Source organism: Panthera onca, chromosome E2 (genome assembly GCF_046562875.1).
Source record: "Panthera onca isolate mPanOnc1 chromosome E2, mPanOnc1 haplotype 2, whole genome shotgun sequence".
NCBI classification, from domain to species: domain Eukaryota; kingdom Metazoa; phylum Chordata; class Mammalia; order Carnivora; family Felidae; genus Panthera; species Panthera onca.
The window spans coordinates 6,006,361-6,028,408 of NC_138353.1; the positions used below are offsets into that span (position 1 = coordinate 6,006,361).

The 22,048-nt window shown below is 39.4% G+C and overlaps 1 protein-coding gene across 6 annotated transcripts in view; it reads left to right on the top strand.

Annotated features, from left to right (window-relative positions):
- Positions 1-401: 401 nt before the first annotated feature.
- Positions 402-22,048, top strand: part of LOC132691138 (zinc finger protein 677-like) — a 39,548-nt gene continuing 17,901 nt past the window's right edge. For 5 of the 6 annotated variants that reach the window (XM_078438762.2, XM_078438763.2, XM_078438764.2 and 2 more), the window contains exons 1-3: positions 402-444; positions 3,186-3,247; positions 6,236-6,389. In XM_078438762.2, coding sequence (XP_078294888.2) covers positions 3,233-3,247; positions 6,236-6,389 — 169 coding nt within the window. In that variant the 5' untranslated portion in view covers positions 402-444; positions 3,186-3,232. Of the gene's footprint in view, positions 445-3,185; positions 3,248-6,235; positions 6,390-11,439; positions 15,224-22,048 lie in introns of those variants that run through there. The other variant, XM_078438760.2, reaches the window with a different exon arrangement.

Here is a 22,048-nt window from a genome sequence, read left to right on the forward strand (position 1 = left end):
ATTAAACAACGAGTTGTCAGGTGGGTCTCATTCGCCCCACGAGGATCCCGGATCCTAGGTCCCCGCGCTGCTCCGCCTCCCTCGCTGGCGTGCGTCTCCACCACTCGTTACAAATGTTTCCCTGCGCACCGGGCTCAACTTGTCAAACACAGTCGCTCCCAACAGAAGAGGCCCACCCTTCCCCTAAGGTTGTACCCAGCCTGGCTCCAAACGACACCAGGGGGATTGGAAGGAATCCAAAAGCACGACGCGAACCCGCCGGGCAGGAAGGACGCACCGGCAGAAACCCGGAGGAGGATGGCCTGCGGGGCGGGATCCAGCGCGCCTCGGCCCCGCCCCACATGCCACGCCCTCGACCCGCCTCGGCCCCGCCCCGCCGCGCACGCGCCAGAGCGCTTTCCCGCAAACCCGGAAGCGGATCGAGCAGAGAAGGGCCGCGCTCGGGTGAGTGAGTCTCCCGTTTTGCTGGTTGGTTCCAGGGCTCGCGCTCCTCAGGCCCCTCCTCACAGCCAGGTTTCGGGGGTCGCCTGGCAAGGTAGAATCCTTGAACCCACTCGTCATTCTCGCTGGGAGTTCGTCCCTTTCGCCTCTCGCGGCGTGGCCATAAGACGTTCCGAGCCCAGTCAGTCGGTGCGGGTCACGGGCGTCTGCGTTCGTTTCCGGTTAAAATCTCTCTGAGGCACGTTGGGGCCCAGCCTTTCTGCTTTTGGCCCTTACAGACCCCAGTCGCCTTGCCGGTCGTTTTCCTCCTCAGAACCTTTCTCTGACTCCCGAGTCTCCCCCCGGTCGCCACCCCCCAACCCCCAACCGCGTCGAGCACAGTCGTCACTAGGGAGGTGGATGCAGGCCCTTCGCGCCGCCGCAGGGAGGGCAGAGTGGGGGCAGAGATGGCGGGGAAAGACGCAGAAGAAATCTGCGGAGTCGGAAAGTGTGGGAGGAACGGCGGGGATTGAAACAGAGGCTGCAGCAGAGTGGGGTCACACGGTTGAAGGAGGAATAGCGAGGGAGGGAAACGGAAATGGACAAAAAGACTGAGGAGAAACAAGGACACAGAGAGACTTACACAGAGAACAAAGCACATGGTGGTCTCAGACAAAGCACGGGACCCAAACCCTGGTGAGTACTGAATTGATTGGGTATGGGATGTTACGTCGTGACGTACTGATTTGTGGCCCTATGACCTCATTCATCTAAAATTTGGTGAATTGTTCCAGTTATGCAGGAGAGATTGCGAGTTGTGACACCTGGTGTTTGAGGCAACTGCACTTTCTAAGTATTGCATCGGAAGATAATGCCATTTGCAACCCCTACTCATCTAGAGGGCAGAGGCCTAGCTCAGTCACTTAATGGGGGAAGACTTTCTGTAACCACATGGTGCTTTTTACAGGGGCCGTTATTAACAGTACTGTTTCTGTCCCCCCTTTTTTCTGTGGCTCATGGCATTCTTTTCTAAACTTGATGTTATCCCCACACTTGTTTTGCCTTTAATCTCAGAATCCATTGGATAGCTTTTTAATTTCGAAATTATTCTACCTCAATTTTATTTGTTCATGAGTTTTACATGCTTTCTACTCTGTCGTATATTGGAAGTATTCTTGGATGTCTGGCAAATAACTTTATAGGATTTAATCACACATCCGTTAAGGATGTTGATAATCTTAACACTCAAAGCTAGTTCAGCCAGTTAATTTAATATTCAGCAGTTCTCATCTTCCCTTAAGTGATCTTTTAAATTTCCTAGTTCTGAGCTGAAGTCTCCAACTAGGTAGATGTTCCCCTCAAGCCCCCTTTGTCTTTTCTTTTTCTTTAAAAAAACATTTTTTAAATGTTTATTTATTTTTGCGAGAGAATGAGAGAGACACACACACAGAGTGTGGGTGGGGGAGGTGCAGAGAGAGAGGGAGGACAGAATGCAAGGCAGGTTCCAGGCTCTAAGCTGTCAGCACTGAGCCCAACGCGAGTCTCGAAGTCATGATCCACGAGACAGTGACCCGAGCCAAAGTTGGTCGCTTAATTGACCGAGCCACGCAGGCGTCCCCCCTTTGTCTTTTCTGTACACATGTTGAAAGGTGGTCTGGATTAATGTGCAACTTTGTTCCAGCAGAGCCCATCTGTTCATAATACAGAGATTGCTCAGACCTCATCCCCACAGGTGACCCTTTTTCATGTTTTCCAGGACTTGTAACTATTTGTAATGTCATATAGTTTTTCTGGAAAAGAGGAATTAAATGCTTGGGTTTGATTACACCCATGAAAGAGAAGCTTCTCTTGTTCAGGAATATGAAAGGTCATGATCTGGAATTGGGACAGGCCCTTTCCACTTAAACATGTCAAGGCCACCATCTCAGAATTTACTTATACCCAGTTCTGCTCACCCAACTCAGACTTGTTAAGGGTAACTTCATAAAGTATTTCCCCCTCTGACCCCCATTTTACTCACCTTTAACATGACACAATAGACCAAGAATTCTGAACCTGAGCTAATAAGATGCTTGGAATGATTTTCAAAATTGGGTGTGTGTTTGGCAGTTTTTTTGGAGAGTGTGTGCAGTTATTATTAGAGTTTCAATGTGACCCAGTTCCAAAAATAATGAAAACCACTAAGAAAGAGGCAGGAGCATAGTCTCAGAGACAGAGGCTTGCTTCTGTCAGCCCCACCCTCTCTGTGTATCCTAGCTAAAGCTTAAAAATTTGATTGTGTCATCTCTTGACATTAAACCCTCTTACAGCTTCCCATCACCATCAGGACAAAGATCTAAACTCAGTGTAGTTACCAGGGCATTCTGGAGCTGGCGTGGCCCTTAAGTGTTGTTCCAAATTAATGGAATGGACAGGCTTTTATGCCCCGTGTCAACCAGTCATTGTATGCTGGGAGGAGCCCAGAACTTGAGTGAGGCAATTCCTTTTGGTCAAGTGCCAAATGGCACTGGTGCCAATGGTGTAGTTGCAATGGTGTAGTTGCAGTGGAGTGTATTTGAGCAGGGGAGGGCTTCCTGAAGAAATGGGTGAAAAATACACTTGTTGGAATTTATATAGGACTTTATTATCCCTGCATGCCTCCTGTTGCAATGGGCAGCAAAGGACTGTCTTTCTCCTACATTACAACTCTCACCAAATGTATATTGTGGTAGAGGAAGGGGTTATGTTGATTCTAAACATTAAACAACATACTTTTTGTCACACAGTATAAACTTACCTGAGAAAGAAGACCAGAAGAGGGAAAAAAGGAGGAATGGCTCTTTTCCAGGTAAAAGTCATAATTTTGTTGATTGTTCTTTTTCCTAAAATGTTACATTTTGGACTTGTTAATATTCTCTGTCTCAGAGGTATCCGGCCTACAATGTTACTCACACCCAGGGCCTTCTCTCATCTCCATTCGGATTCCATCTCACTGTGACCTAGTGACGTGGAACTTGGGAAGATGCCCCTTTTAGGTGGTCATGCTGTAAAGGACTTTCTATGCAGGCAAGGACTGGAGATGGGGAGTGGGCTCTGTGGTGTCCATGAGTTTGGGTAGTAAGGATTCTTCAGAGACTCCTTCTAGATGCCCTTTCAGGTCATATAAACCAGAATTAAAGAGATTATATACGTAAGTGATGTATTAATGTGCACAAGTACCTGAGAAACCCTGGAAAATAAGACTGATGGGGGAAATTTCCTTTGTTTCTACAAATGCCTTTTGATGTTAAACAAGGGAGTCAGTGTGCTTCTGACTCCAAAATATAAGTACTTTGGACTAGAATGGGAAGTTCAAAGTAGGAATAAGGAATAGAGAGGGTGTTTTGTTTTGTTAACATAGATTTAAACTGTAGACTCAACAAATTTGTTTAACAGTAAATGTTTTTTAAATTATTTATAGCACATCGGGGGCGCCTGGGTGGCGCAGTCGGTTAGGCGTCCGACTTCAGCCAGGTCACGATCTCGCGGTCTGTGAGTTCGAGCCCCGCGTCGGGCTCTGGGCTGATGGCTCGGAGCCTGGAGCCTGTTTCGGATTCTGTGTCTCCCTCTCTCTCTGCCCCTCCCCCGTTCATGCTCTGTCTCTCTCTGTCCCAAAAATAATAAATAAAAAACGTTGAAAAAAAAAAAAAAAAATTAAAAAAAAAAAAAAATTATTTATAGCACATCGATCTCATAAAGACCATGGTGTTCTTTTAGGAACCCTTATGCCACAGATCTTTTAGATAAAAATATTTATAATTTAGACAGACATAGGAGCAGAACTTTCTGCCATCAGAGAGGATGTTGCTCAATTTCATTTTGCAAATTATTTTTAAGTGGTTTTTTTTGTTGTTGGTATAAACCCCTCCAGTGTATATGTTTTTTTGGTTTCAATTCCATACAGTGATGCAGTTTAGAAACTCAGTAGTAAAATATCCCCTTCCCTGTCATATCTTCCACCATCACTGATTGTCTTCATTGGCAACGGATGTTCTCTTTATTGCAAATCTTGTAAAAGTGGATTTATATATTGTAATGTGATTTAGAAAATATTTTTCAGTAAATGTTTTATCCTGATATTTTATTCTGCAAATTGAAATATTTACATACTACATGTCTTCAAATTGTTTTCTTGTTAGTGAACATAGAGGTAACCGCTTTTTTAAAAAGACCCTCATTGGAACATTCTCTAAATGAAGATACATGGGTCCTTTACAATCTCTTACTGTTTTGAAGAATGCCATGGTCACCGTTTCTGAGCAGGCCAACTTCACTACAGATATATAAGGATATTTTAAGATTGTACATCTTAAGCATGATTACCAGGTTAACGATGGTCTTTCTGAGGAGTCACAGGCATTCCACTTAGTAAAGATTTTAAATCAACTGTCTTGAACATCCTCAGCTAAAGGGAAATGTGGAAGAGAACTAAGAGGTAGGAGAACAATGTTTCAACAAATAGAAAATATCAGTAAAGAGATATAAATTATAATAAAGGGATGGAATAGAAATTCTGGAGCTCTGGGCGCCTGGTGGCTCAGTTGGTTAAGTGTCCGAGTTCAGCTCAGGTCATGATCTCATGGTCCGTGAGTTCAAGCCCCGAAATGAAAACATAGAGGTAAATCTTCATGACCTTAGGGTTGGCAGTGGATTTTTATATATGATACCAAAAGCAAAAGAGAAAATGACTAAGTAGATAAATAGGTCATCATCACAATCATGTCTGTGCGCTGAAGGACATTATCACATAAGTGAAACAGTCTACCAAAAGGGAGGAAATAATTGCAAATCACAAATCTAGTAAGGGCGCAGAACCTAGAAATATATGAAGAACTTCTACAACTCAACAACCAAAATACAAAGAGCCCAATTTGTGAAATAGTCAAAGTACTTTAATAGACGTTTCTCCATAGAAGATATACAAATGAAACAAGCACAAGAAGAGGTGTTCAATGAAAGTAGTCATTAGTAAGATGCAAAGTCAAAACCAAATGAGTTATCATTTCACACCCATTAGGATGCCTGTTGTAAAACAACAACAACAAAAAATAAGTGTTGGTAAAGATGTGGAGAAATTAGAATCACAGCACATTGCTGTTAAACTATTGCAGCTGCTGTGGAAAAGAGTGTGGTCAATTCTCAAAGTATTAAACCATGTGACCCAGTAATTCCACTCCTAGGTGTATATCCCAAAGAATTGAAAACAGATATCCAAACTTACTGCACTTGAAAGTTCATAGCAACTTATTAACATCAGCCAAATGTGGTAACAACCAAATGCCCATCAGTAGTTGAGTGAATATGGTCAGTCCTATGGAATACTCTACAGACAGAGGAAAGGAAATGTACCACTGATACATACTATATTATGGATGAACCCTAAACATTATTCTACATGAAAGAAGGCAGATGCAAACAGTCACATTTTTGATATCATTCCACTTACATGAAAAGACCCAAAATCGGTAAATCCATAGAGACAAAAGCATCAGTGGTTGCCAGGGACTGGGGAATAGGAAGCGCCTGTTAATGGGTAAAGGATTTCGTTTGGGGATGATAAAAATGTTTTTGATCTAGACAGGTGATGTTTGTGCAACACTGTGAATTCACTAAATGCCACAAAGTGGTACTTTAAAATGGCAAAATAGTTCTTTAAAATGGCTGATTTTATGTTAATTGTAGCTCTTCAAAATTATCTTGCACGGATCAAAGGGCACTCACTCCAGCCAAGTCGGTCTTTACACGTCTCTGCTTCTCTAATTTTGTGTCTACTTGGTGAAATGTGTTTTTATTTCAGGAACTGTTAACATTCAGGGATGTGGCCATAGAGTTCTCTCAGGAGGAGTGGGAGTGCCTGGACCCCGCTCAGAGGGCCTTGTACAGGGACGTGATGCTGGAGAACTACAGGACCCTGGTCTCCCTGGGTGAGGAAAACTTCTCTCCAGAAGTTGGTAATTAACTTTTTATGTCTTTGCATTTTCTATTGAGAGCCCCTGATGTGATCATAGGAGTTTCAAATCCCTATTCTTAAGAGAATGATTGCAGCTGTTTTTATTGAGAATGGAAAGGTTCATAATGTAGCAAATGGACTCTAACTTCCCTTTTCTTCAGAAGTTCTGCATTCCTGCTTATTTAGGTAGTTGCAGAACATTAGCAGTCAGAAAACCTTAAGGTTTTCTGCTCCCTTAAGGTTTAAGGGAACTGGTGATAAGGAACATTGGGTGTTATACGTAAGTGATGAATTACGAAATTCTGCTCCTGAAACCAATATTACACATGTTAACTAACTAGAATTTAAATAAAAATCTGGGAGTCGGGAATAGGATTTAAAACCCTTAAATTCTTGGAGCACCTGGATGGCTCACTCAGTTAAGTGTCTGACTTCAGCTCAGGTCATGAGCTCACTGTTCCCAGGTTTGAGCCCTGCATCGAGTTCTGTGCTGCCAGCTCAGAGCCTAGAGCCTGTTTCAGATTCTGTGTCTCCCTCTCTCTCTTTCTGCCCCTCCCCTGCCCATGCCTTCTCTCTCTCTCTCTGTCTCTCTAAAAAATAAAAAACATTAAAAAAAATTTTAAACCTTGAAAATTCTTAGTAAAGTCAAATTTCACGGACATCTTTAAAGATACGGCTCAGAGACAATGAAGTTGGGGAAAAAAAGGAAACCTTATGGCGAATTTTTTAAAATATCTGATTCTGTGGTCTTACCCTTGTGCTTTTGGTTTAGTAGTTCTTGCAAGAGAACCAGATCTCTGCATACCTAAAATACCCATTAAGCATTTAGGTAGGTAGTTGACTAAGTTTTGAAATATGTTTCTACACCCACATATACTGAATGTCCTTTCTTGTTTGCTGAACAAAGAGCTGGAAATGTGTTCTGGAAGAACAAAGCAGATCATGTTCTGTTTTTCATTATAAACGGAAATCTCTTCTTGAGCTGAATATCATCTCCATTTTGGAAGAAGGGAAAGAGCGCTGGACTGTGGAAAGTGAAGTGAAGATAGGGGAACATCCAGACAGGTGGGAATGTATTGGGGTATGAGCACAAGTCAGAGCTCAGGTGCACAGAGAGTAAGCTGCTCCAGTAAATACTGTTTGGGAACGATTTGTGGAAAAATACAAGTTTATTTCTTGTAAGCTTTCAAAGGAAATCCTTCCTCACCCACACACACTTCTCTTTCTGTTATTCAAATGTATATATCAAATGTGTACATGTCTAAACTCCCACTGTTATGACCTACAACACTGTTACCTGGCCCCTCTGACCATACTGGTGCCGTGGTTTGAGAGGAACTGGGATGGCTGTCCCTAAGGAGTCTTTTCCCTGATCCCTCTTGCTTCTCATTCCATACAGGTCAGAGGTGAGGCCTCTGTAGTGCAGACCCCAGGACCTGTTCACTTTCCATTTCCATTTTGTTTCCCTGGGAGAACTTCGCAGGAGATAAAGTGTAGTATCTGTCTAATAGAGTAGAGCTAAAGTTTATCTCTTTCCTGGGCCATCCTGGCTTCTTAGGGTCGGGCCATTGTGCATTAATTAGGAGGAAGTCATGATGTGGATAATTCCAAAAAGTGAAAATCCAAAATTAGATGTAGTTGAAATATAGCACAGCTTACTGACATCTCTAGTTAGCTTTTCTGTAGGAAAAACATGTATCATTCCACAGATGTTTATTGCATTCCTGGTATATGCAAAGTCATCATATTGATAAATTTTGGATTGTGGTTTTTGTTTTGTTGGTTTTGGTTTTGGTTGCTTTAAGCACTCAAGAGGCAGCAGCAAGTTTTGATTTTAAGTAATTTCTGCATCCAGCATGGGGTTTGAACTCACAGCCCCCAGGTCAAGGGTTGCATGCTCTACAGACAGAGCCAGCCAGGCATCCCTCTTTTGGTTTTTTTTGTTTTTTTTTTTTTTTTTTAACATTTTAATTACTTTCACCCATTTCTGCCACTGTCCTCAACTTCCTGTCTTTAGCAATCACAAATATGTTCTCTGTATCTAAAAGGGGTTGTTTTGATTTTTTTAGACTCCACATACAAGAGAAATCATACTGTATTGGTCTTTGACTTCTTCCTTATAGCGTAAAGTCCTCGGGATCCATCCATGTTGTCACAAATGGCAAAATTCTGTTCTTTTTTATGGCTGTATAATATTTTGTTGTATATATGCATCTTTATTCTTTCACCCGTCAATGGACATTTGGACTGTTTCTGTATCTCAGCTATTGTAAATAGTGCTACAGTGAATATCAGAACACATCTGTCTTTTTAAGTTAGTAATTTTGTCTTCTTCAGATAAATACTCAGAAGTAGAATTGGTGGATCACACAGTAGTTCTCCTGGCTGCACCAATTTTGGCTCACACCAACAGTGCACAAATTGTCCACCTTGTCACCAACACTGGTTATTTCTTGTCTTTGATAACTGCCATTCTAATAGGTGTGAAGTGATAGCTCACTGTGGTTTTGACTTGCATTTCCCTGATGATGACTGATGTTGAGTATCTTTTTATGGTCCTGTTAGTCATCTCTAGGTCTTTGGGAAGTATCTATTCAGATATTCTGCCCATTTCTTAAATTGGATCATTTGAGCTTTTTTTTTGGCTATGTTTGGACCATTAGCCCCTTATCAGATACATGATTTGCTAATATTTCTCTCATTCAGTAGGTTGTCTTTTTGTTGAAAAAGTGTTTCCTTTGCTGTGCAGACACTTTTTAGTTTGATGTAGTCCCACTTATTTTTGCTTTTGTTCATTTTTCTTTTGGTGTCGAGAATAAAAAAAAAAAAATCATTGCACACCTGTGTCAAAGACCTCATTAGACCCTTTCTTTTCTTTTAGAAGTTTTATAGTTTCAGGTCTTAGATTTAAGTCTTCAATCCATTCTGAGTTAAGTTTTGTGTATGGTATCAGACAGTGGTCCAGTTTTATGCTTTTGCCTGTAGCTGTCCAGTTATCACAAACAATCTATTGAAGAGATTGTACTTTACCCATTGTATAGTTATGTCTCCTATGTTGTAAGTTAATTGACCATGTCTGTGAATTTATTTCTGCGCTCTATTCAGTTCTGTCCATCTATGTGTCTATTTTTATGCTAATACCATACCGTTTTAATTACCACAGATTTGTAATCAGGGAGTTTGAAATTGGGAATGTGATGCTTTGTTCTTCTTTCTCAGGCTGCTTTGGCCATTCGGGGTCTTTTGTGGTTGCATAAAATTTTAGATTTTTCTATTTTGTGTGTAGGTTTTTATGTCGACAAATTTTCAACTTATTTGTGTAAATACCAAGGAGTATGATTGCTAGATCATATTTAAGAGTATGTTTAATTCTCTAAGAAGCTGCAAACAGTCTTCCAAAGTGGCGTACCATTTTGCATTCCCATCAGCAGTGAATGAGAGTTCTTACTGCTCCATATCCCCACTAGTATTCAGTGTTAGTGTTCTGGATTTTGGCCATTCCCATACATGTGGAGTGACAGATCATTGTTATAACACACATTGTCCTCAACTAAATCTATGGCATTCTTTAAACTGAGAATTTATGATATCTTGAGAACATACTTTTTTTGTGGTTTTTTAAAGTTACTGCCTTAGTCACAGAAATATCATGAAATTGATTTGCCATAGCTTTTTATACAATAATACATTATTTTGGGGCACCTGGATGGATCAATCAGTTTAGCATCTGACTCTGGATTTGGGCTCAGGTCATGATCTCACAGTTCAAGAGTTTGAGCTCTGCACTGGGCTCTGTGCTGACAGTGTGGAGCCTGTTTGGGATTCTCTCTCTCTGCTCCTCCCCCACTCTCCCTGTTACTCTAAGTAAATAAACTTCAAAAAAAAATTATTGTATGTGTCTCCTGGAACATGTATATATTAAATAGTTCTGTTGAGTACCTAGAAATGGAATTCATGGGCTATTCAGTTTGATACTTTTCAAAACAAATACTGAAACAGATGTCAGTCTACACTCTTCCTGTAACACCATACTGTCTCCTTTTTGATATTTTCCACTTTCACCTCATACCAATACTATACATTCTTACAGGATGAGTCCGTATTATGCCTGTTGCTAAATCAGTTCCTTTCACCAAGGTCAGGCATTTAACTTACAACACAACCATGTTCCCATAAATGTGCAAGCACAAGCACGGTCGCCACATGGCCTGAAACTCCTTGGGCTTCACTCTTGCTTTTCTGAATCCAAGTCCTGGCCTTTCCTCAGATTTTTGATTGAGCTAAGAAACTATACTGGTAACTCCAGGTATATTAGTTTTGAGCACCAAAGCACCTAAGTTTCCACGTGATATGCTCCTCCCCACAGTGCAGAAGGACCCCTCTTCATACACAGTACCAGTTGCTGAAGACTGCAACTTGAACTGGTGTTTAATAATAATGTGTGTTTAATAATGTATGAGAATATGATGAAAGAAAGAAGATATTTTAAGAAACCTGTATATTACAATCTAAAAATTGGTAGCTCTAGCAGGTAAAGTTAGTGAGTAATCACAGTTACACAAAATAATAGTCTCTGGAATTCTAAAGAATTCTTCCTTGAGAACTAAAGACAATTTGCATTCCATAAGGAACACACAGTAAGAGAAATGAAACATGTTGAGATTCACTAAATTATGAAATATCAGGTTCAGGTGAACACACATTTTTTAAAGATTAAGAATTACGGAAGATAGAAATCTCTATGACTGTATGCACAGTTGTAAAATAGCCAGTTTATAGATGAGCTCTTTAATCATGAAGTATTTCATTATACAGTTACATGGCCAAAAAATATGGATAGTGTATACTGTATGCTTGGAAAAATGACATTAAGATCAGAGAAACTATTAATATGGAAAAACTTATAAAAAGAAAACTTAAAAATGTTGTATACTACAGTAGTGTTTGATGGCCATGCTTTAGAAACTTCCTATGGTCACTATAAAGTGCTATTTTGGTGTGTAATTATGTAATTTAGTAGAAAATATTTACCTTCCAATTCTATTTGATAGGAAGCCCTTCTGCTGGATTTACAGTCAAGGAATTATCACCAGTAGAGGACATTAATAAAGGAGAATTTTACCACTTAATAATACTGGAGAGAAATGAAAGTCATGGCATCCAGGATTTTGATCTCAAGGAAGTCTGGGAAAATATGCACAAGTTAGAGAGTCAGTGGGAGTATGATGCAAGAAATTACAAAGTAGTGCCTTTGACCCAGGACAAAAATCTCACTTGTAGAAAAGACCAGCAACTTAATCAGTCCTCAGTTACTCTTCCTGAAAAGCAGAGTGTTTCTGTAAGAAATAATACATACCAGTATTTCATGGATGATGAGCCACTTACAAGGACTTTGTTAAAACGGGATGGTAACAGAAGTGGTTCTGGAAACCAGTACATAAACTGCGTGGAAAATAGAATTGGATTAAGTCTGCAGGCACATCTGGCTGAACTCCAGAGATTTCACAGTGAGGAGAAAATGTATGAATGTAATCCAACTGAGAAGTCTGTCAGCAATGGTTCCTCAGTCTCACCACTTCAAAGAGTTCCTCCCAGTTCCAAAAACATTTGGAATAAATCTAGGAAGATTTTTAAATATCCTTTGTTACCTGCACAATACAAGACAGCATACACTAGAGGAAAATACTACAAATGCAATGACTGTGGGAAGACTTTTAGCAAAAGCTCAAACCTCATAAGTCATGAGAGAATTCATTGTGGACAGAGACCTTACAAATGTAATGACTGTGATAAAGCCTTTACATACCGTTCAAATCTTACTCGACATAAGAAAATCCATACTGGAGAGAAACCTTACAAATGTAACGAGTGTGGCAAAACATTTACCCAATGTGCAAACCTTACTAGGCATCAGATAATACACACTGGAGAGAAACCACACGAATGTAACGTGTGTGGCAAGGCTTTTAACCAAAGTTCGAGCCTTACGGCACATCGGAGAATTCATACAGGGGAAAAGCCTTATAAATGTAGTAAGTGTGATAAGGCTTTTATTAAACGTTCAGACCTTTGGTGTCATGAGAGAACTCATACTGGGGAGAAACCTTACAAATGTAGTGAGTGTGGCAAAGCCTTTGCTGAGCGTTCGAATCTTACTCAACACAGAAGAATCCATACAGGACAAAAACCTTATAAATGTAATAAATGTGATAAGGCTTTTATCAAACGTTCAGACCTTTGGGGTCATGAGAGATCTCATGCTGGTGAGAAACCTTACAAATGTAATGAGTGTGCCAAAGCGTTTTCCCATTTTGCAACCCTTAGTACACATAAGAAAATACATACTGGAGAGAAACCACACAAATGTAATGTGTGTGACAAGGATTTTATCCGAAGTTCAAGCCTCAGGAGACATCAGAGAACTCATACAGGAGAAAAATCTTATAAATGTAATAAATATAATAAGGCTTATATCAAACATTCAGACCTTTAGAGTCACGAGAGAACTCCTACTGGAGAGAAACAGATGTAATGAGTGTGGCAAAGCCTTTACGGAGCATTCACATCTTGCTCAGCATAAGAAAATCCATATTGGAGAGAAACCTTATAAATGTAATGAGTGTGGCACAGCTTTTAGTCAATTTGCAAAAGTTACTAGGTTTCGGAAAATACATAGTGAAAAGAAACAGTGTAAATCTGATATGTGTGGCAGTGCTTTTATTCAAAACTCAAGCTTTGGGGATCATCAAAGAACTCATAGGAGAAAGAAACCTTGCAAATAAAATGAGCAAGTGTTCAGGCCTTACTCAACATCAGAGATTCCATCATGGAGAGGAACCATATGAAACTAACGTACGTGGCAAAGTTTGCAACCAGGGTTCACACCACACCTGGTATCAGAATATAAATGTCTGAAAGAAAGCACAGAAATGGAATGTATGGCAAGGCTTATCCAAAGCTCATAGCTTGCCGACCATAATTCTTGCTAGAGAAAAACCTTACAAATGTAATGAGTATGATCAACTTTATAAAATTGTACAACTTTGGGGAAGGGGATAAAAATAAGTGAATGGGATTAAGAGGTACAGTCTTTCAGTGATAAATGTACAACTTTGTGGTTGCAAGAATTCACATACAATGGAACCCATACCAGTGTGTCATGGTCTGTACCTCAGGAAACACCAAAGATTTCATACTGGAGAGAAACATTACAAATGTAATGAAGGTGATCATTTGTTTACCCAATCCTTTGAAAGGACTACAGTAAGAAAATTCATACTAGGGGGGGAACTAGGTTTATTTACAGCATTAACCAATCTTAGATGTTAAATTCCACAGAAAATTAGAATTATTTAAATTCATGAGATGAAGTGTTTCAGTGGAACAAGTGTATCTGTGGAAGGACCTAATCATCTTCTGTTTAAATCTTTTTTAAAGATTTTATTTTCCACTCTACACCCATCAAGGGGCTAAAACTCCCAACTCTGAGATCCAGAGTCACATGCTTTTCCGACTGAGCCAGCCAGGCACCCCTATAACTTTTTTTCTAAATCGTTTGATGTTCCTTGAGACTACATTATTATTGATGATTTATAACCTTAAGTTTGGAATCCTCTGATGTTATACTTTAATTACATGCATTTCATTTGTCCACTGTGGTGGTCTCAGAGAATCCTGGATCAGTCAGGTGAAAGGAGCCTGTTTGATTAGGTCGGGTTCAGTAATAGTATATACCCTGGAAGAACTAGGATGCTAATTTTAAGATAAGTTTTAGTATAAATTTGAGAGCATGAGGAGTGGCCGGAAATAGATGTAAAAAACTATTATCTGAATTGCCATGTTTTCTGTGGTCACAGCCCCTTTTCTAGATTCGTTGGTATGATTGAGAGGCTTTGTTGATTTTATTACAGGGAAGGATTCTCTGTCAGGTGATCATGAAACAGTAGGTTGGCACACTGAAAGAATGAGATTTTCACATGAGAATGATAGGTTACTAGGGATGGCATGTGTGGTAGAAAAATGGATGGAGAATGATGGTCTTCCCTCTTTTGAAAGGTGATAGCTATTGAGTATCATGGATGAGTAAAAATCAGTCTCATGTTTGGAAACTGAAGGGAAAGTTCTAGAGGAGATTTTAATCAAAAGAAACAAAGTAGGAGCGCCTGGGTGGGTCAGTATGTTGAGAGTCCGGCCTGATTTCGGCTCAGGGTTGTGGGATAAACCGCATTGTTAGGCTCTCTGCTGAATGTGGGACCTGCTTAAGATCGTCTCTCTCTGCCCTTCTCACCTACTCATGCTCTCTCTGAAAAAACAAAACAAAAACCTAAAAGTAGTGTGCTTGTGAAAGATTCAAATTTGGCCACTGAAATTCCATTTTGATACTATTGTATTTAGGATACCCTGTGTTTCATAGTGAGTGAAACGCTTAGTGAGTGAAAGCTTTTGTGTAATGCTGAATGAATCATGTGCCTTCTCTTAGCCCAAGTGCATCCCAACTCATTGGGGCATTTCATAATGAATACTAATAATACATCCTTGGGCTCTCTAGGTTGAATGCGATCCATAACAATTCTTTTCCATGTTAGATTCAAACCTACAGTTTTGGGAATAAATATTCATAAGTTGAATTTGAGAGTTATGCACTCAATAGTATATCCCAGATGATTTTTTTGGCTCTAATGAAAATACCATAGCAATGCAATTTCAAACTCACCCCCCTACAACCTGCCTTCCCATTCATGAATATACACTGTATGATTATATTTCTAACTGCCTTTTGTGCTGAAATGAGACCCGTGTGTTGTACCTTTACAATAAATGAAAATATAAAAGTCATAGGCATATGAAAAGTATTAGGAACTAAAAGAGTATTTCAGAGGTAAGGATAAAGGTAACAGTCTATATTTTGTGCTGGAGTGCTCAGGGAAATAATTTGAAAATCTAAATCTTCATGAGTTTACTGTCAAGAATGGACATACACAATGGGAATCTTTTGATGACTAGAAATCTCACATATTTACCCTCTAAGACATTTTTTGCTAGTTGCACTTGTGCTTACTCCACTGGAACAGGATGTTTGGATGTAAAGAATGACGACTCCCTACAATTAAGTGTTCACAGAATGTTTATTACATAAAGATGCTTTCTCAGGAGAGCAGAGTAGACTTCTCAAGTTCTGAAAATGGCTAGAGAAAAGCAGGAATGGTGGCTACTTTGTTATGATGCATACTGTGTGGGGCCAGGGTGATAGTAATTTACAGTGTGAACTTACAACTACTGCCTAGGGAGGGGCCTCTCAGGCTTCTCTCCATAATAGTACAAGTAGACAAAATCAATACCTAGTGACTGAAAGAACTAGTCAGTTTCGCAGAAGCTTTTCTGCAAGTATCCTTGAATTCTCATGGGTTTATGAGAACAAACATTTATTTCTTCCTTCTATCACATCTATCATTATTCACCTCTTCCTTCGTTCTGTCATTGAGTCTGGGATTCACAGTAGAACTTAAGTCTATGTGGGACATAACCATTTTTGCACCAGGGAGAAGAGAGGGTTAGAAGAACCAAACAAAGGTTTTAAAGTTTCCATTTGCAATTAAAATGTGTCAATCTGCTCACATTGGTCTACTCACATTGGTCAAGCTGTCTATTAATTGGGAAGAAAGTATAATCCCCTCAACAAGAAGGAAGGGTTGCCTAAGTCAAGTGGCCAAGTTGATATCAAAGAGCAGAGACATATACTCTCACAAGAGGGTGATAATTGGAAATATTAAAATGTATGATAGTACAACTTCTATCAGAAATCATTTGTCCCTTCTTTATATTTCACACAAAATACTTTTGTCCCAAAAGAAAAACAAAATTCTACCCAAATGTGACTATGGTCACACATGAGGGTCTCGTAACAGTCTCATGAAATTCCTCTTGGTTGAGACCCTTATGTAGAGTCCTCATTCCTAACATATAGTGGAATAGAAAAAACTCAATAAACCTTCCCATTCAGAAAAGAAATGGAAAGGAGGGACCCCGAATTCTTCCCCATCTCCTAAAGTCTTCCCCTTGTGCCCTGTAGACAAGACCCTCCCCACCCACCTCCAAAAGCTTGCCAAAACCGTGCTCTGTTTGGTTTGAATTGACCAATGCGGCCTGAGCTCAGGACCCCAAAGCATTCCTTTGAGGGACCCTAATAAAGGCATGCGCCCTTGGTCCTGCCCTAGGGATCTCTGCCTGCACCCTGCCTTAATCTTCTCACACAGCCCCCATAGGTGTGCAGAAGAGCTCCCCCACGATCTGTGAGTAATAAACTTCTCTACTTTCCCTTATAATCTGTTGAACCATGGCTCACCATCTGACATCTAGGACTCTACCTAATAAATACTAGTACAACAAAGTCACAACAGCAACACTAGGCAATTCTGTCAAACCTACAAAGAATTAACAGAAATTCTCCACAATTTATTTCAAAAAATAGAAGAGTGAATGATTTTCCCAACTAAATGTATGAGGCCGGTATTAGCATAATTCCAAAACCACACATAAACATTAAGGGTGGGGTGGGGGTGGGGAAGATAACTACCAACCAAATCCCAAATGAAGGTGCAAAAATTCTTAGCAAAATATTAACAGAAGTCAGCAATACACAGAAAGAATTGTACACTATGACTAGATAGATTTATTTGAGGGACAGAAGGCAGTTTCAAATTCCAGTCAATATAAGCCATCATGTTAATAGGCTGGACAAGAAAAACCACAGGATCCTGTCAATTGATACAGAAAAACATTTGATACAATTCAGTGCTATAAACTTTAAGAAAGCTAGGAAGAAAGGAAAATTTCCTCAACTCAGTAAAGAACACCTGTGAAAATCTTATAGCAAACTTCATACTTACTGGTGAAAGATGGGATGTTTTTCCCCAGAGACTGAGATCAAGATAAGGATGTCCACTATCACCACTGATATTTGACATGTTTTTATAAGTTCTAGTCAGTGAAGTAAGGGAAGAGATGCAAACAAAAGTAAAGAGAAAAGATAAAATAGTGTAGCTACTTGCAGAAGACATCATGGTTGTGGTAGGCTGGATAACACCCTCATTCCAAAGTATGGCCATGTCCTCGTGCCTATCACCTGGGAGTGTTACTGTAATGTTGTAAGGGAGTCTGCAGATGTGCTCTGGTGAAGATCATGAGGTGGGCGATTATGCTGGATGATCTGGTAAATGTGATACGGTCCCGAGGGTCTTTATAAGAATGCAGGTAGAGTTACTCATGTAAAGGTTGGTGAAGTGATGACAGAGGTAAACAAGATTGAAGATGCTGTTTTGCTGGCTTTGAAGAGGGAGGAAAGGGACCATGAGGCAGAGAATATAAGCGGACTCCGGACATGGGAGGGTGTCTTCTTTGGAAAACTATCTGTACATCTCTTCTGCTCATTTCTTCACTAGATTATTTGTTTTTCAGGTGTTTGGTAAGTTCTTTATAGATTTTTTATACTAACCCATTATCCAGTATGACATTTGCAAATTTCTCCCATTCTTTCGGTTGCCTTTTTGTTTTGTGGATTGTTTTCTTTTGCTTTGCAGACACTTTTTATCTTGTTGAGGTCCCAGTGGCTCATCTTTGTTTTTATTTCCCTTGTCTTAGGAGACATGTCAAGTAAGAAGTTGCTGCAGCTGAGGTCAAAGAGGTTGCCTGTTTTCTCCTGTAGGATGTTAATGGTTTCCTGTCTCACAGGTCTTTCATCCATTTTTAATTTATTTTTGTGTATGGTATAGGAAAGTGGTCCAGTTTCATTATTCTGCATGTTTCTCTCTAGTTCTCCCAGCACCATTTGCTACAGAGACTGTCTTTTTTCCATTGGATACTCTTTCCTGCTTTGTCGAAGATTGGTTGGCCATACTTTTGTGGGTCAATTTCTGGGTTCTCTCTTGTATTCCATTGGTCTGTGTGTCTGTTTTTGTGCCAATACCATACTGTCTTGATGATTACAGCTTTGTAAGCTAGACTAAACTCCAGGATTGTGATGCCTCTGGCTTTGATGTCTTTTTCAACATTACTTTGCTTACTTGGGGTCTTTTGTGGTTCTGTACAAATTTTAGGTCTTTCTTTTCTATCTCTGTGAAGAATGCTGGTCCTGTTTTGATAGGGTTTGCATTGAATGTGAAGCTTGCTTTAGGTAGTATAGACATTTTGACAATATTTGTTCTTTCTGATCCATGAGCCTGGAATGTTTTTCTGTTTCTTTGTGTCTTCTTCAGTTTCTTTCATGAGCTTTCTATGGTTTTCAGCAAACAGATATTTTATCTCTGGTTAAGTTTATTCCTAGATACTTTATAGTTCTTGGTGCAATTATAAATGGAATCAATACCTTGATATCCCTTTCTGTTGCTTCATTATTGGTGTAGAGAAATGCAACCAATTTCTGTACATTGATTTATATCCTGGTACTTTGCTGATTTAAAGTATCAATTGTAGCAGTTTTTTGGTGGAGTGTTTGGGTTTTCCATGTAGAGAGTCATGTCATCCGTGAAGAGGGAAAGTTTGACTTCTTTGGTAATTTGGATGCCTTTCATTTCATTATGTTGTCTGATTGCTGATGCTGGGACTTCCAACACTGTGTTATTAAACAACAGTGGTGAGAGTGGACATCCCTGTTGTATTCCTGATCCCAGGGGGAAAGCTCTCAATTTTTCCTGAGATTGATACTAATTGTGGGCCTTTCATATATAGCTGTTATGATGTTAAGGTATGTTCCTTCTATCCCAAATTTATTGAGGCTTTTTATTAAGAAAGGATGCTGTATTTTGTCAAATGCTTTTTCTGCATCTATAGACTGGATCATAGGGTTCTTATCCTTTCTTCTATTAATATGATGTATCACACTGATTGATTTGTGAATATTGAACCAGGCTTGCAGCCCAGGAAGGAATCCCACTTGATCATGGTGAATAATTCTTTTAATGTACTGTTGAATTCAATTTCTAGTATCTTGTTGAGGATTTTTGCATCCATGTTGATCAGGGATATTGGCCTGTAATTCTCCTTTTTAGTGGGGTCTTTGGTTTGAGGATCAAGGTAATGTTGGCTTCATAGAGTGAGTCTGGAAGCTTTCCTTCCATTTTTATATTTTGGAACAGCTTGAGAAGCATAGGTATTAACTCTTTTTAAATGTCTGGTAGAATTCCTCCTGGGAAGCCTTCTGGCCCAGGACTCTGATTTGTTGGATTTTTGATAGCTGATTCATTGTCTTTGCCTGTTATGGATCTGTTCAAATTTTCTATTTCTTCCCTTTTGTGTTTTGGTAGCTTGTGAGTGTCTAGGAATTTGTCCATTTCTTCCATATTGTCCAGTTTGGGGCATATAATTTTTTATCGTATTCTCTAGTAATTGTATTTCTGTGATGTTGGTTGTAATCTCTACTCTTTCATTTATGATTTTATGTATTGGGGTTCTCTCTCTTTTCTTTTTGAGAAGTCTGGCCAAGGGTTTATCAATTTTGTTTATTCTTTCAAAAAATCAGCTCTTAGGTTCATTGATCTGCTCTCCTAATTTTTTGGATTCTATATTATTTATTTCTGCCCTAATCTTTTTTATTTCATTTCTTCTGCTGGCTTTGGGCTTTTTTTTTTTTTTTTTTTTTTTTGCTGCTGTCTTTCTAGTTCCTTTAGGTGTAAGGTTAGGTTGTGTATTTGTGACCTTTCTTGCTTCTTGAGATAGACCTGGATTGCAGTGTATTTTCCTTTAGGATGGCCTTTGCATCCCAAAGTGTTTGGACTGTCATGCATTCATTTTCTTTTACTTCTATATATATATATTTTTTGTTTCTATATTTAAAAAAATTTCTTCTTTAATTTCCTGGTTAACCTGTTCTTCTTTTATTAGGATGTTCTTTAACCTCCATGTATGTGGGGGCTTTTCAATTTTTTACTTGTCTTTGATTTCAAGTTTCATATGATCTGAAAAATATTTATGGTATGATCTCCATCCTTTTATACTTGTTGAGGACTGTTCTGTACTTGATGAAGGCTTTTTTTCACCCAATATGTGATCTATTTTAGAGAATGTTCCATGTACCCTTGAGAAGAGTATGTATTCTGCTGCTTTTGGATGAAAAGTTCTGAATATATATGTTAAGTCCATCTGGTCCAGTGTGTCATTCAGAGCCATTGTTTCCTTATTGATTTTCTGCCTAGGTGATCTGTCCATTGCAGCACAGTGGAGTATTAAAGTCCCCTACAATCACAGTTTTAGTATTTATACATTTATTTATGTTTGTGTTTAATTGATTTATGTATTTGAGGGCCCTCAGGTTGGGGGCATAAATAATTACAATTGTTAGCTCTTCTTGATGGATAGATCACTCAGTGATGATATAATGCCTTTTTCATCTCTTGTTACAGTCTTTGTTTTAAAATCTAGTTTATCTGTTATAAGTATGGCAACTCTGGCTTTCTTTTGACATCCATTAGCATGATAGATGGTTCTCCATCCCCTCACTTTCAATCTGCAGGTATCCTCAGGTCTAAAATGAGTCTCTTGTAGGCAGCATATAGGTGGATCTTGTTTTGTTTTGTTTTTTATCCATTCTGATACCCTGTGTCTTTTGATTGGGGTATTTAGTGCATTTATATTTAGAGTGATTATTGAAATATATGGATTTAGTTTCATTGTGTTATCTATATGTTTCGTGCTTGTGATGATGGCTCTGGTCTTTGTAGTCTCTGCTGCTTTTCACTCACAGAGTCTCCTTTAGGATCTCCTGTAGGGCTGGTTTAGTGGTCATGAACTCCTTTAGTTTTTGTTTGTCTGGGAAAGCCTTTATCTCTTCTCTTCTGAATGACAGCCTAGCGAAGTAAAGGATTCTTGGCTGCATGTTTTTCTATTCAGCACATTGAATATTTCCTGCCACTCCCTTCTGGCCTGCCAAGTCCCAGTGGACAGGTCTACTACTACCCTTCTGTGTCTACCCTTGTAGGTTAAGGCCCATTTGTCCCTAGCTGCTTTCAGAACTTTCTCTTTGTATTTGCTGGTTTCACTATGATATGTTGTGTTGTTGGCTTGCTTTTGTTGATTTTCATTGGAGTTCTCTGTGCCTCCTGGACTTGGATGTCCATTTCCTTCCAAAGATTAGGGAAGGTCTCAGCTATAATTTGTTCAAATAAACCCTCTGCCCCCCACTGTCTCTCTCTTCATTCTGGAACTCCTATGATACAGATATTATTTTGTTTCATTGAATCACTTAGGTCTCTAATTCTCCCCTCGTGGTCTAGTAATTTCTTTTCCCTCTTTTTCTCAGCTTCATCATTTTCCATAATTTTATCTTCTATCTCACCTATTCTCTCCTCTGCTTCTTCCATCCTTGCTGTCACTGTATCTTTTGCATCTCATTTAAAGCATTTCTTAATTCATCATGACTATTTCTTAAGTCTTTGATCTCTGCAGCAATAGATTCTCTGCTGGCTTCTATGCTCTTTTCAAGCCCAGCTATTAGTCTTATGACTATTCTAAATTCTTGTTCAGATAAATTGTTAAATCTGTTTTGAGCAATTCTTTTGCTGTCATTTCTTCCTGGAATTTGTTTTGAGGAGAATTCTTCCATTTCATCGTTTTGGCTAGGTTTTTGTCTTTTATGTGTTTTAATAGCTTGTTGTGTGTCCTGCACCTGCA